The sequence below is a fragment of the Capsicum annuum genome, chromosome 3 (assembly GCF_002878395.1).
Source record: "Capsicum annuum cultivar UCD-10X-F1 chromosome 3, UCD10Xv1.1, whole genome shotgun sequence".
NCBI classification, from domain to species: domain Eukaryota; kingdom Viridiplantae; phylum Streptophyta; class Magnoliopsida; order Solanales; family Solanaceae; genus Capsicum; species Capsicum annuum.
The window spans coordinates 31,283,742-31,300,557 of NC_061113.1; the positions used below are offsets into that span (position 1 = coordinate 31,283,742).

Consider the following 16,816-nt stretch of genomic DNA (forward strand, 5'->3'; position numbering starts at 1 on the left):
CGAAGAAAGAGATTTTGCATGTGAAATTATTCTACTTTAGGCTATTTTTATTTTTGGTGATATCTGGATGTGAGAATATTACCTTTTGATATCAGGCATGCATCTGGCTTCTCCCGCATAATCATATTGTGTGGCTCTTCCTTCATGCAGGGCAGAGGCATAGTGGTGGTTATGGGTTCAGCAGAATCCACTTAGGCTCAAACGTTATGTGTGTCAAAAAATCATTTAGTATGTACAAATAATCTATCCAGAACCCAATAAACAAAAGAAACTATGGTCTATAACCCATAAACAAAAAATCCTGGCTCCGCCTCTACCATCATGGAAACGTTAGAATAACTTGAATCAACTTGAAAAAATAATTCAATATATTCTTAAATTATTCAATTATTATTTAATTGAATAATTGAACGATTGAATCCTATTAAGGTGTAGCTGCAAAATCGAAGCTCAAGAAGAAGAGAAAAGAGAAGAAGCATCTCAAGGTGCTAGAATGTGTCAAACTCCCTCATTCCTTTTAGATTATATCAGCTAGTTGTCACTATAAAAGAATGATATAAGCTAGCTGTTGTTGTGTACCCCCTATTAATTTTGAAATTAGTTGTCCCAAGTTTAGCATAAAATGTTTTGATAATGGTGGTGTTTGGACCAACTTGCACATCCCTCAAAGATTCTACTGGGTATCTGCTAACAGACAGAAAATTAGGTTATATATTCATTGCTAGGACTATACACAGGAGAAATTTCAGCTATGAGAACTCCTTGTGGTTGAGTTCATTGCTCCTTACTCACGTGCCAAAAGGAAAAAATGACAAGCAAGAAGGATATATATACTTCGGTTTGACTAAATTTTTTTTACTTAAATAAAAGATAATTCAAAGAGTTTGTCAACTCAATGCAAATAATGGAAATTATCCCTGAATATTAATTACTTTGGATCAATAATGTTGTACTTTTTGTTTGTGCTCTCGTCTTCCTGTGTAAATGACATTACACTGAGCATTAACATTTGTCATGTTCTTGTATGTTGACTAATTATCAGAAATAAACTGTTACAGGAGGTGATGTTGTGCTTCTATATGCTTCTAAGTACCATAATGTTCACACAATCATCAATTTGTCTGGCCGTTATAATCTAGAGAAAGGCATTGCAGAGCGATTGGGCAAGGACTTTCTAAAAATAATCAAGAAGGATGGCTTCATTGATGTTAAAAATAGAGCAGGTGACGACAGTAAATATTTATCCTGCTTACGCATATAAGCATTTTTCCTTTTGCCAGTTTGGTTTAAAAAAAATTATATAGTTAGTGTTATTTTTTTTACCCCTCCTTAGGAGCTCCCACCTTTTTACTTCATTGATGACTTGAACTCATAACCTTAAGGTTGGAGGTGGAGAGTGCTTGAGAATATGTGAAATCTGGTTTAAGACTAATCTCAATATGGGAATGCCACAACTGCCCCTGATTTTCTTGATTTCTCTATGATGCCTATGTTTTAACAAGTTTGACTTCTCAAGAGAGATAAGAGTCAAAATGCACAATATCTACTGTTTTTATCCCCCTTTTTTTGTTTTATTTACTTTTCAGGCTTATTTTTTATCATTATTATTATAATTTTTTAGAACTAATAGCTGAGGAAAGTAAGAATGTAGATATATACCCCCAGCCATGAGACTTTGTAGGTGTTTGGCCATGGAAATTTTTTTATTTTTTTCGGAAAATTATTTCACTTTAGTGAAAAGGTGAAAATAGTGGTGTTTGGCCATAAAAATTATTTCACTTTAGTGAAAATTATTTTTGGAAAAGTGAAAACAAGTTAACTTGTTTTCACTTTCCTCACTCCTACTTCTCTCACAAAATTTGAAAAACAATACCACTTTATATTATTGACCAAACACAACATCAACTCAACTCCAACTCTGGAAAATTATTATTTTCATGGTCAAACGGGGCCTTTGTATCTAGTATTACTCTGGTCTCTTATTGGTTCTTGAGACCCAGATGCCTATGAACTTTATTATTAGCTTATACAGGGTAAGGCTCCAATGACAAGTAAGTACCTCTTGCTTAGTACTCTCTCCGTTGAAAAAAGAATGACCTACTTTGACTTAGCACAAAGTTTAAGAAAATAAAGAAGACTTTTGAATCTTGTAGTCTTAAATTAAAGTTGAGTCAAATATACCAAAATGCTCTTTAATCTTGTGGTCCTAAACATGTCTTGTGAAAAGTTGAAATTAAAGTATTACCAAAAAGAGAAAGAGGTCATTCTTTTTGAAACAGACTAAAAAGAAAAGTAGATCATTCTTTTTTAAACGGAGAAAGTATGTTATATGAGAGAAAATGATCAAAATAGGCCTTGATGTATGGACTTGGATCGATTTGGTCCCTGATATGTTAAATGTATGGACTTTGATTGATTTGGGCCCTGATATATAACAGCTTATCACTTTAGTTGTTGGCCTTACAAACCTAACAACACCCAAAAAAATCTGTCAAATATAAATGGTGGCTTCATTCCCCAATAAGAACAAAAGACTCTGTCTTCTTTCATCAGTCCCAAAGGTCCAGTTTTCTTTCCAACTAAAATTCCTAACTTGAAAGAACACTGGAGAAAGTTTCAATGAAGGGGTAAGAGTTGACGTGAACTCCAATTGCAAAGTCTTACCCGAATTAAGGTGTCTATTTGAATGCAACTGCTGACATTTTTCGATATGAAATGTGGAAAAGCCCTGTTTCTCTGTGGACAGTAGCTGCTTTGGGTGGCACTAATATTTGCCTTGGAGAAATCAACGGAAAAGAAATTTTGGAGCCGATTTACCTTCACAATGTGACATTTTTGTGGTGCATCAATAATCCTTACAAATTCTCAGATGCAATTGGCACAAATCAGCCCTTGTGACCTCGCAGATGCATATGGTTTGAGTGAAGTACTTGGTCCAATGATATCAATTCCTTGGAAATCTTAAGATTATTTATCCAATTCAAATGAAGACATGAAACTTCTCAATTTACCCCTTAATTGAAACTTTCTCCATTGTTCTTTCAAGATAGGGATTTTGTTTGGAAAAATAACTTGACCTTTGGGACTAATTGAAGAAGCAGTGTCTTTAGTTATTATTGGAGAATGAAGCCACCTTTATATTTGACAGATTCTATTGTGTGTTGTTAGGTTTGTAGTGCCAAGGACTCATGTGATAAGCATTTAGCATAGATAAAGAACCATTTCCATAAGTTGTTATATATGAGGGACCAAATCAATCTAAGTCCATACATTAAGGACTATTTTGATCATTTTCTCGTTATATGATTATTTAGGCTTCCATAGCCATTTTCTTCCCTATCTATGGAGTAGATTTTAGACAATGACAATGCATAGGGTTTTCATTTTTCCTGGAGAGCTGAAAATATGGTTCCACTGTTTGTAGGAGAGATTGATTACCGTGTTACCAATGAAAGTTTAATGGATCGACTTGATACAAACATGCATGATGCATGCCTTCAAATTGACAAAGGATGCAGGTTGGACTGATCTTACTTTCATTGTGTCAATACCTTCTCTCTTGGTTTTCATTGCCATCTCTCCAGGTGAAACAGACTCACTGCAATAAACAATGTAAAAGGAAAATAAAGCCACTGAAGAATTTGTAGCTTGTGCAGTTTCATTAGCACTCATGCAAATGGTTTCTCTTACAGTAAAAAGTTCTATTTAATGCAACTTCAGCCGGAAAATACTCAGAAAACTTTGTTCTCAACAGCAAGATAACCTCTTCAAAGAGAAGATACTAATAGAATAGCTGTCTTGCTTTCAACGGAGTTGTTTCACTCATGAATAATTAATCCATCTTAACAGTATCCTAGTTGCTCATCTGCATCTATTGTTCTTGTTCTCAACTAAACAAAACATTGAGAGGCATGATTTTTTGGGGGAAGATGGAGATGTGGATGGAATTAGGAAACACAGAAGAAAGAGTTCTGCTAAAATATTGAAATTGAAAAGATTGATTGAAGCTTTCCTTTATGTTAACCTCTTGTTTCTTGGTACGACCAAGATTTACTGCTGAAGTTTACATCAGTTTGTTCATGCAGTTTTACCCGTTTTATTTCACTCCCTTCGTGTCATTTTTGGAGTATAGGGATATTGAGTAACAACAACAACATACCCAGTGTACTCCCACACAGTGGGGTCTGTGGAGGGTTGAGTGTACGCAGTCCGTACCACTACCTCAGAAGTGAGGTAGAGAGGCTGTTTCAGGAAGACCCTAGGCTCAAGACAAAATGCAATCTAGAAAAAGATGTGATAGAGGTACAAAAGACAATAAGGAGCAACACAACACCAGATAGTAATTGATCAATACTACCACAAAATAATACGACAAGCGATCTACCCGAAACAACATATATCAACAAGAATCCAGGACCAAGAAACTACAAAAACGTAGCTCTACAACTACTAATAAGGACAACACTCCTGCTTTCTAGCATGGACGCACTCAGACCTTCTACCCGTCTACCCTAATAGGCGCTCGACACACCTTATCTAAGTACAGGAATAAATACTGGGAAAAGAACAGGTCTGCTTAAAGCTTTTGAGTAGAGATGCTTAGATCTATGTTACGAAATAGGTGAAATTCTGTAGTTTGCAGCATGGAGACAATGTTGATATTTACTACATATATGGAATGCAGCTTCCTTGGAAGAGACTATGATAGGTCGTATGATCAATAGACTTTAAGAAACTATAACTAGGAATTCCTTGAAGTCATTTTACCTTGGAAACTCATCTGGAAAGTAAAAATTCCATACAAAGTAGCTATTCTCACTTGGTTGGTTGTGAAAGAAGCTGTTTTAACTCAGAACCTAAAGAAGAGGGGGAGACATGTGTTCCAGATGTTATTTTTTTGAACATTATGCAGAGACAATTAATCATCTGTTTCTTCATTGTAAAGTGGTTTAGCCAGCTTTGGAATCTATTTACCAGTTTCAGAGGCATAAGGTGGATGATGCTGGGAAAAACAGGAGAGGCACTTACTAGCTGGAATTTTGAGAGTGGTAGTAGCACTGTACCGGCAGTAATATGGTGGACCATTTGGAAAGAGAAACTCTAGGAGTCGTTTGGTAGAGTGTATAAGACTAATGCAAAATATGGTGTGTTGGTAATGCTTGTATTAGTTGTGCTTGTGTTAGTTATGCTTGTATTTTTCTTATGCAGTGTTTGGTTTGATGTATTAAAAATATCATGAATTAAATAATTTCTAAAAAAAAAAAAATTTTTTTACAAAAATATCCTCCATATATATGTTGGAAAGGATGCGGAAAACTTTTTGAGGTATAATAGTGTCTTTAATTATGTTAATGCATGCATTGGATCCATTGCATTGTTAATACTATGGATTTTGAGGTATTAGTAATACACACCTCAATACACAATAGAGTGTATAACTAATGCAAGCATTAGTTATACATAGGGTGAAAAAGTATACCAAACAAGGTATTAGTAGTACACATTAAACTGATGCATGCATTAGGTTTTCAATACACTCTACCAAACGACCCCTAGGTGTTTTGAAGGCAACAGTAGTTCTCTGCAAAAATTAAAGATGAATTGCATTATAAGTTTTTGTTATTGGTGTAGCTCAGAGTATATAGATGACCCCGTTTCTATTGTAGACATCCTAGGATCCTTGTAAGATGAGATAGGATTTAGTGTTCGTCTACTGTTTTTTCCCCTTTTGGATGCAAATTCAATGATGTAATTTGGGCTTCCAGCTGTTGTGCAGATGATTTATATGCAGTCCGTTACCTTGCCAAAAACAAAAAAATCTGTCATAGAAACTTTGGAAGATCGACATAGTAAAAATATTTAAATACTAATAACATATATCAGAATTGCATTTTTATTGAAGTGAATTGAAAACTAGTGGGTGATGGTTCTGTCTCACAATTGAGGTTGTTTGTACAACTGCATTCTAACCTCGCTTTCATCTTCATTGTTGGCATTATATTTCTCATCTGTTCTTTTCACCTTTAATACATCATAGACTTGATCAGATGTAAGGCACAAACTGATGAAATTGCACTTGTACAGGGTATTGACAGTTCATGGGTCTGCTGATGAAATTATTCCAGTGGAGGATGCGTTGGAGTTCGATAAAATCATACCAAACCACAAGTTACATATCATCGAAGGAGCCAATCATAGTTATACGTTACACCAAGCTGAGTTAACGCCTGTTATCTTGCCATTCATAAAGGAAGGTCTGCAGCAGAACTCGGACACTAGATAGGTACTTTAGGATGCTACTATCATTGGAATTCCGGGTTTAGTAACTTTTGGAACAATCTGTTACGATCTAACCTGTGCTAATGGAACTACTTGGCAGGTTTTAGCTGAACTTGGTGTAATTCTGGACTTGTTTCGCATCATATTGGTCATCACTACATGGGGATTCTTCATACTAGATTTTGAACTTCAGCAGATTCTGTATAAGACAAACACATAACGATATTAACTAGAGAACCTCTGTTGCACTTCAATGGCATTTGGATTTTATCTGTTATCTTGAGCTTGCCAAATAAAGCATTGTAAAACTGCCCACTACCACATTTTACCTTTTCCATGTTGACCCTTTCTCATTTAAAAATTTATTACAATAATACTAGTTTCATATGACAGTATTTGGTTGAAAATGGAAAAGCTACGGTTGTAGATTAAAATAAAATAAAGAAAAAAATAAATTAAATATTTTTCAGGATGATGTGCGGATATCTCGCGTTCTTGTTCTTCAAGGAGATTTATGACTATTGTGGTAGAATTTTTACTGTTTCAGCAATAATACTCTTGATTTGTCCTTTCCAAGATACCACAATCCAAAAATGTCGTATGACTTAAAACAATTGTAAACTCGTTGAGTCCAAAGCGCTATCAAACGAGAACACTTTCCTTGGACAAAAATAATACGTTCTTTTGTGGCGAATAAGAGCCCGTTTGGGATTGCTGTTACAAAATTTTACAAGTGTTGTCAAAATATCATTTATTCTTGTAACGTAATTCATCAGTCATTTGTTATCATTAATAATAAAAAATAAAAAGTTATATATTCTTCGGATCATCATCAATGATTTTTTAAAATTTAATTAAAGAAAATGAGTGAAAATAAAATAATAATATATAAATCATAAATAAAATAAAGAATTATGATGTAAATATGAAGTATAAACTATTAAAATCAAACATTAATCATACTTATAAGATATGTTATTTTTTTTACATATATATATATATATATATATATTAGTGTGTGTGTGAGAGAGAGAGTGATAAAGACAGAAATTTTTTGTTTCTTTCCAGAAGTAGAAAAATTGCTTCTCCTTATTTTTTAAATCACTTTTACAAATTAATCAAACATTAAAAAGTGATTTTACTCAAAATATGTATTTTTCTTTGGGAATAAGCAATTTCAAGCCAGCACTAAATCTGAGACTTGAATTTTTCCTTTACCCTCGGCTCTTTTGCATGCACACTACATTTTCCCCCCCTTCTCACATACAAACACAAGGAAGAAACATTATTACTTTTAAATATTTTAAATTTAAATGTTAGTGTAGGACTTCTTCCTTAAACTAAATAGTGTGGTAATGAGGTAATAATCATAGGCGGATTCAAGATCCGAAATTTATCGGGTGCCAAGTAATTCAATCGGATTATTCATTTTCGGTCTATAGGACAATTAACAAATCAATCAATAATAAAAGAACAATAATAAAATGACCAAACTTAAACTTTTAATAATATTACTAATATCATAATATCCATAATTCATTACAATTGCCCACGACGAGATTTCATATTCTGAAAGCGATCAACATTGACATCATTAATTACACTTGCAAATACATCAGGCTCTATGTAACATACTAAATAATCATTTAAATATTGATCACCAATATTATTTCGCACTTCATTTTTATGTGCTTCATGGAAGAGAATATTCTCTCAACAGTTGCCGTAGCGACGAGTAAAATCAAAGTCAACTTCACAAGTAAATAAAAAAGTGAATAAGTCTCTACAAGATTTGTCTCAACTAATGCCTTTGCTAAATCATGAATTCCTTGCAAGTTGGAGAACTTGAAATTACCACCTCGCATATGAATTATGAAGGTATCAAGTTGGTAACTCAAATCTCGAAGCTTTCAATCATCAAACTCACTTGGATAATACTTTCCTAAAGTCATGATTCTACCTTTGTCAAAGTTAGAGAAAGAATTGACAGGATTCAAGCTACCCATCCTAAGAAGCAAATCACTACTCACTACATCAAAACACTCATTAAGCCCTTGAAGTTGCACATCAATGACCGCACAAAAGATTTCAACACGCAAGTGGTGCGAATAAAAAACATCTAAACACTTATGCTTTGACTTTTCGGAAAAATAAGTCTCATCTAATTTGGGAATCAAGATATCATGTGAATCACAAAATCAAGAAATATCATTCAACAAAGATTCTCACCCATTCTCTCTCATATCTTGCAATCTTTTCTTTGAGATGTTAAGAAATTCCATGGCATTAACAATATCTTGATCTTTTTTTTTTGTAAAATCTTGCTCAACTCATTTGACATGGCCAATACTTTCAACATCAAGTGAAGCATAAAAACAAATTTGAATGTTTTGACCTTTGTCAAAAGATATTCCGCTTGATTTCTATCACTTGAGGTAGAACCTTCAATTTCAATCACTTCAAGCACATGAACAATAGATGAGAAAATAACAAAGAAAGTTATCCAATGTTTTGAAATGTGATTCCCAACGAGTATCACCCGGTCTTTGAAGACCACGTTCTTGATGTAATTCTTGTCTGATATGAGCTTCACCGGACTCAAGTAATTGCTTCAAATTTTTGGCTTGCTGATGACGAAGTAAATCTCTACGCTTAAAGGATCCTCCAACAACATTCAATACAGTAGTAACATGATAATAAAGTCTTCAACTTCCAAATATTTTTTAGCAGTAGCAACAAGTGTTAGTTGCAATTGATGTACAAAATAATGAATATAATATGCCGAAGGACTATCTTTCATAATTAAAGTTTTGAAACCATTTATCTCTCCTTTCATATTATTACCTCCATCATAACCTTGTCCACGTATTTTGGATGAACTTCGTGAGTGATCTGAAAGCAAAGAATAAATTTCTTTCTTCAATGAGCATGCCGATGTATCACTAACATGGACAAGACCGATAAATCGTTCTATAACTTCACCATTCTTATCGACATACCTCAAAACAAGAGCCATTTGTTCTTTGTGTGAGATATCTTTGGATTCATCAACTAATATCCCAAAGTAATCTCCATTCAAGTCCTCAATTATAACTTTTAATATTTCTTTCGCACAAGCATTGACAATATCCTTTTGAATCATAGGACAAGTCAAAGTATCATTTTGTGGAGCTTTTTCTAATATCACTTTTCCCACATTCGAATGTTTGTCTTCATGCCACCGCAAAAATCCTAAAAAGTAGCCTTGATTAGTTGAAGATTCACTTTCGTCATGACCTCGAAAAGGCAATCCATGATACAAAAGAAGGCTTGCCACATCAATTGAAGCTTCCAAACGAATTCGGTATTCACTTTTTGCCTTTTGAGAATGTTTGTCAAGAACAACTTGAATCGATTGACGATGATTTGAAAAATCTAGCATCTTATTGTAACATTTTTGGTGAACACTATTACCTTTACCGACATGTAAACGAAATCTTTCAAGAGCCTTATTCCAACTCCTAAAATCCTTTGAAGCATAAAAATCACCCGTAGTTTCATGAACAAATTTATTTTTGAACAAATAACAACAAAGACAATATGTGACATCTTTCTCCACACTATACTCCAACCAAGTTGAATGTGAACCTTTAAACCAACTTGAAGCAAATTGACGCATTTTACCTCCTATTTCACTTGAAGGATATGGTTTCAAGACAGGTTGAAAATGCCCTTTTTCAATATAATATTTTCTCACTTCATCTCGTATTCGAGGATCATAATCAGAAATAGGTCTTCTTTCTCCCGAATCAGCGTTAAGTGAACCTAAATCAAGTTATCAAGATATATAGATAATTCCAAATTTAGGTTTCTAGGCTCAAGAAAGAGAAACAAAATAATTTTTCAATATAACTTACAAAAAGAGCAAGCAACAAGCAGAGAGAGAGCAAGCAACAACAACAGTAAACCTCAAGAACAAGAGAGTCTCAGTCGATGTTTTGATTTGAAATTTGGAAATAGGGTTTTTCTTTTATTTTAATGAGAGATATTTGATTATATATTTTTAAACAATTAAATAAAAAAAGTCAAAAATAACCTTACATTTATAAAAGTCAACTGGCCGTCTTGCCCTGTTTTAATGAAAATTATCAAGTACGCTTGTTGCCTATTGCCTTGTTTTAATGAAAAATTATTAAAAAAATAATTTTAAAAAACAAATGCTGCTAGCCGAGTTCAATCACACGACCTTAGAGCTACAAAAGCAGCACTTTGCCACCCGCACTAGACACTGCCTTGTTATTGTGGGTGACAGACTTAATTTTTAACTATATGTGTATATATATATACAGCTATATATAGAGAGTTTCCGTCGAAGTTTGCGATGGCGTGCCACCCCCATGGGACTTAATAGATTCGTCCTTGATAATAATATTGTAGAACATGAGTATGGTGGTGTAAAAATAAATTTTGAGCGGATATTTAGTAGTAAATCATGACATCAGTGATTACATGAGTTATATTAAAGAATAATTACCATAATCAATTTATATCCACTAAAATAATACACTTTAATATTATGATTTTAATGTCAAAATGCACATAAACTCCAGAATGGTATATTAGTGAAATCTTGACTTAGAATAATCAAACGTCCATCACGAGTCACATGAGCACTCCCACCAGGTAGAATAGTTATGATATCCCCATCAAGAGGATACTATTCATTTCTTCCTCACATTGCTACTCGCTTTATAGTCAATCAAGAAGGTGGTAAGACCCTTGCAGAAGATTGCCTCCTCTTCTAGGGTCACTCTCTTCATTTATTCAATACTTTGGAAGAAGATGAGCAACAAACAAAAAGAGCACTTGGCATTGGCTTATTTTATGCTATGATGTTATCTCTCTATCTTTTAGTTGAAGTAGGGATGAGACCCTGTAGTCTCTATCCAGTGCTCTTCCAACTCTAAAATATTGATTGTAATAGTAATAAGAGGCAAATCAATTGAGTATTCAACTTTTTATAGTCTTTTTAATTTCTATAAGAAATCTCGTTACAAAAATAAGTATATTTTTTTTATATAATTACCTATCCTTCATGAAATTTTCTATCAAAGGAACGCTACTAATAGAATAGGAGTATAAAGATCTTTTTTTAGGCCAGGCAGAAGAATAGAGTTAATTCTCTAAACGGCCTCTCATGTTTGGTAAATTGCCTACTAAAATTATTTTGGCTTATTTTAGGACTACAATATCAATCATCACTATTTTCCTCAAAATTTAAAGAAACATTCTTAGATGGTTTAATGCAGATAGGGTTGTTCAAAATCAAACCATAACCGTTAATCCAACCGCAAAATTATTTTATTGGCTAATTGAATTAATGATTAGAGAACGGATAAACTTTTTATAATTAATGGCTTATTGGTGCGGGGATGGATTACTCAATTTTCTTATCGGGTAAATCGTTAACCCATTAAGAATTATTATAATTATATTTTTACCCCTAGATATATAAGTATCTTTTGTCAATCCAACATATAAAACTCCATTTATTATTCTATTCACATCTTAGTTTAGAAAATAACATGCCACTTCTTGTGACATCTAAGTCAGACTCTCTAAAATGTAAAGAAAATCTGAAATTAATTCTTAAACCAAAACATAAATTATTCTTGACAACACAAAAGACCGCAATAAAAATAAAACAACCCAAATGTGTCCTTCACAAAGTTTGATACAAAACATAAAAATTCAAATAATATTAAAGTTTTAATTTTTTTCTGTCAATCTAGTAATTAAAAATGTTTTTACATACATTTTAGGTCAATAAGAAAATTCTTATTTGATTCGATGCTTTAACCTATTAAATAACTACACAAACAAAACTCAAGAAGCCTAAAAGATTGATAAATAGATCAACCATAGTATACAAACAACTTAGTCGGTGAAGAAACGGATGAACTACCAATAATCGCTCGATATTTCATTCTCTCTTAAATTTATCCGTTACGTCGTCCGTTAATTGCTAATCCGATACCGAACCAACCGTTATCTTATTGGGTGGCTAGCGGATTAGTATATTTAAAAATCGATAGTCAATAAACCAAACCGCTAAGCATAATTATCCAACCGATCCAACGAATAAGTAGCCCTAAATGCAGATATAGCAAATTGTTTTAATTTACAACTTGTTGCAATTTTTTGGTATAAAAAAGGAAAAAAAATATTTTCTAATTAAAAAATAAAATATAAATTACATATAAGGAAAAGAAGATTTCACGCCTGTAAAAAAGGTACCAGGTATTATCATGATATCAATAATCCCTTTTTTTTTCTCTGAAATGATTTTTTTCTTTCTTTAACCATATCATTTTTTTCTTTTTCATTAGCAAACATACAATTTTTTTTTCAAATCTTCATTATGAAACATTGAATTTTTCATCTTCTTCATGATTTTCTTTTAAATTAATTCACGCTAATTTTCTTCTTCTTTTTTTTCTTCTAAAAAGGTACTAATATAAGTATTTTATTTGAAGTGGACTTCATACTAAAAGGCACTGCAACTTACTTAAAATGGATGGTGATAGTTTACATTCTCTACTTGTAATGCATGATGAGATGTGATCGATATTTTTTTTGTTTTACTCAATTAATAGTGTGAGTTTATTTGTTCAAATTATTTTTTTTAACATAATTCAAATCATATTTTTTAACATAACTGTGCAAATGTTGTTGTTTTAGTCAATAGAACATGATTCAAATCCTTTTCATGTCTTAATTAATTATGATATTGTTACTCTTGTTGATTTGAGTATAAACAATTATCATGGTGTTTTAAAAAAAAATAAAAGTCTTGATGTCCATGTACTGTGAGCATTAAAATTTGTTGAAATTTCAAAATTTCATATCTTTATAAGTTTTTGAGCATTTATTAGTCAACAATTTTGTATTATGTTTATAGATAGACCTTAAGATTTTTCGATTTTTCTGTACATGGGCTTGTATGGTGCGAATACCAAGTATAAAGAATTGTTAAATGCAATATCAAAATAACTCGAGATCGACATCAACTCAATTCAAATTGAGATTAAATTCTTGATAAGTGATAGATGCACACCAATGATCATACACAATGATATAGGAGCCATAGTGTATCAGATCAAAAAAGGATTGTTATCAATGATCATACACAATGATAAAGTCATGTTAAACTTTGGTCATGTTTCTGCATGATGTTTTCAGATATTACAAGATGTTTTTTTGTTGATTTTATGAAAATAATTTCATCTTTAGATTCAATAATGTAAATTTTTTGTTTTTGAAATTGTAGAATCAATATGTTATGTAAATTTTGATTCGTATTGTAATCACATATTTATACTGCAAAATAAAAGTAGATAACCGATAAAAAAAATATTAGAACGACATAATTATTGATTTCAGACATCTGATATCAATTTTAATATCAACAAAAATACTTGATATAAACAAAATATAGTGGAATACGATTTATATCATAAAACATAAGTTCACAAATTCAACACTTTTAAGTTATTTTATATCGAATTTAATACAAAGAACTATTCCATTCAATAAGAAAAATAATTACTATTTGTAGAACATATCATATATTCAATAATTTAATAATTTTATTCAATTAATATCAGCTTTAACAATAACAGAATTCTTAATGTCAACAAAGTACTATGCTATACTATTTGATATATAGGATATCATAGACTTAGTAATTCAATTATTACAGCAATAGACATCAACTTTAATAACAAAACAATATTAAAAAAAAAAAAGAGTCTCAAACAATATTTGAAAACAAGATATTTGTTATAAGAATGATTAAAAAATAGTATATTTGAAAAAATAGGCAAAACAAAAAAATTGTTCTAATCAAGGGAGTTGAGAAAACGTGATTTTTTTTAAAAAAAAATCATAGAATCCAGTTGAAGCCAAAGAAGCAGATCAAGTAAACACGTGGTTGTGTTTGCTGTCGAGAGGCAACACAATTTGACACTTTTGTATTTTATTTGTGAAACTTTTGGTCCATCTTTCATGTTTGTTTCACTATATAACATAAGTTTTAAAATTCTACTTTCATTTGCTTTAAAAAAAACTTGAAAAGGGAAAAAGACGATAATAAATGAAAATAAATTATTGATCATATTTTACTCTTATCATAATTATTAGCACAGTTATTTTGGAGAGATAGAATACTAAATCCTAAAATAAAAGAGCTAATTGTAATTAAAAAATAAATTATCATTTTTTAAAGAAATAAATTGATTTTTTTAAAATTTGATATAGCTTGCAATTAAAATCTTAATAAAATAACTATCTAAAAGTTTTGTTATGACTTGCAATAAACAATCTAAGAAATATATAAAAGATATTTTTTTATATTTTATTATATATATATATATATATATATAAAATAAGGGATATTGAGCTTTTTGAACTTGGGCCTATTGTTGGGTTGGGAAAAAATTTGGATTGAGTTTGTAAATAATTGAAATAGGAAAGCATGTCAGCAATATCGCTCTACTTTAAAAAAAATGATCAACTTTACCATCAGTCATATTTTGGGGTCATAAATATCTCCGTCATTATGAAAGTTTGTATATGTACCCTTCAACTAATGAAATGACCCAAATAACACTAATTGACTCGTTTTAAAAAAAACGACGCCCACACCCAATTCGATCCATCAAAAGGGGCCCAAGAAAATACACACTATACGTTGTTTTCTCATACATCTAACTTCAAAATTAGGGCTTTTCCTAGTAAGAGATTCGATTGAGAAAGAAGTTCTTCTGCTAATAGAATATACCATCCTCCATGCTATTAACAAATTTCTCATCTAGAATTTTCAGATCTGTTGAGAAAATCTCTGTAAAGGTATAAAATGCTCTTTGATTTGAGCATATTTCTATTCTTTCGTGTCTAACTCCTTACAAATTAGGATTTCTAGTTAAGCTTTCAAAGTAATTTTTGATAAACTAAAGATTTTCTAATTCTAATAAAATGTCTAACTTATTTACTTAGTTCTCTTTCATTGTTAGGATTTTGGGTTTCACATTTAGGCTAGTTTATTTTTGAATTAGGATTTTTATTTCATGATAAATCTGCTAATTATGTGTCGATACTTTTGTTATTAGCTATACATTTTATTTTGATGGTATATGTGAGTGAAATTTTAGGATATTTATGGTTCATGAAATGTTCTAAGTTTAGAGTATAGATGAATTGTTTTAGAAATTTTAGGAGATGTTATATTTGACTGATTTAGGGTGTTGGGGATGAATTAATTTGTAACACTAGGTTTGCCTACATTTATTGAATGTAAATTCAATTTATAGATTCCCTTTTTTTTTTAGAAAAAAAATTAATTGCAATGTCATCAGGATAGTAAGAGATATTAAAATGTGGTCTCAATATTTTATTTCTATATCCTAAAAGTTATAGAGACGTGGAACTTAAATTATGTTGGAATATGGTCCTAACTCATTTTTTAATCTGTTTTTCTTCAAGATAACTTGTTGTTTGATATTTTTTCTTGATTTTCTGTAGCTTTTTTTTATTCTCTATTCTTATGTGAAAATCATCCGTGGTATTAGGTCTAATGAAAATGTTGTTCTTGGTCTTTAATTATTCCATCTTTTATTGTTTATTCATTGTTTTAATTAGTTTAAAAAATCTTTCATCCTTTTTTGTACCACCTCGCGGGCTCCCTCGCAATGCGAAGCCATCGTGCATCAACCCCTTTATGATGCACATTCTCTTTTAGGTCTCAAACCTTTTCCTAACGCACTCAAACTCTTCTAGTAGTGTTTTACACTTAAGATAGGGGTTATGTAGGCTCATTTTAGCTTGTTTAGATCTTGTAACACTCGGGTGTTACATTATCTCCTCCTTGGAATCATTCATCCTCTAATGATAGATAGAAACTTATTGAAGATCTAGAAGTATGGAATAAGGGATACAACTTCACATTAGGAATTTTCCCTCAACAAAACATACATTGGCCTTAAAAAAGCTTCATGACAATACCAAGTAAAAGTGTAAGCACGAATCATGCGATAATGAGATTTAGCATAAATATGATATAGGATATGAGTTTATGGAACATGATCATAACAATGTAAAGCATGAATTTTTTTAAGAATCATCGGCCTAATTAAGATTGATGCAAGATATCATATAAAATTTTCGCGGGACGTGAGAATAGAAACATTCTCCACCTCCAATGATATGTCAAATAGCCCTTAAATATTGAAATACTTTTCAATTATGAATTCAGCTATGAATACTACACTTCACCATTCTAATCTTATAGTTTTCCCGCAAAACACATAACTAACTAGAGCCTGAGTCTAACTGCATATTTCTTTCATGTAAAAGACTGACCTGGAGTAAAAAGGTGTTAGCTTAAGTTATGAGACCCTATACTCTACATCCCTCCAGGAATACTTTTTCATCAAATCATTATAATCAAACAACATCATGCCTTAATCAAGGAATACTAGCCACATAATACAATTGTTTG

General features: G+C 31.6%; 2 protein-coding genes across 2 annotated transcripts in view; one reads left to right on the top strand and one right to left on the bottom strand.

Moving 5' to 3' along the window:
• LOC107864008 overlaps nt 1-6,556 on the top strand; it is a gene marked incomplete in the record, with an annotated part of 15,741 nt that extends 9,185 nt beyond the window's left edge. Inside the window, 4 exon segments of the mRNA XM_047409265.1 lie at nt 1,059-1,223; nt 3,425-3,518; nt 6,085-6,283; nt 6,380-6,556. Of these exon segments, the coding sequence (XP_047265221.1) occupies nt 1,059-1,223; nt 3,425-3,518; nt 6,085-6,283 (458 nt within the window).
• Nucleotides 6,557-7,818: 1,262 nt separating this feature from the next.
• LOC124896624 (zinc finger MYM-type protein 1-like) lies at nt 7,819-9,937 on the bottom strand. Its single transcript, XM_047408224.1, has 4 exons — nt 9,124-9,937; nt 8,819-8,941; nt 8,675-8,736; nt 7,819-7,848 (listed from the first exon to the last, which is right to left on the bottom strand). The coding sequence occupies exons 1-4, from the start codon at nt 9,935-9,937 to the stop codon at nt 7,819-7,821; spliced, it is 1,029 nt and encodes a 342-aa protein (XP_047264180.1).
• Nucleotides 9,938-16,816: the final 6,879 nt, after the last annotated feature.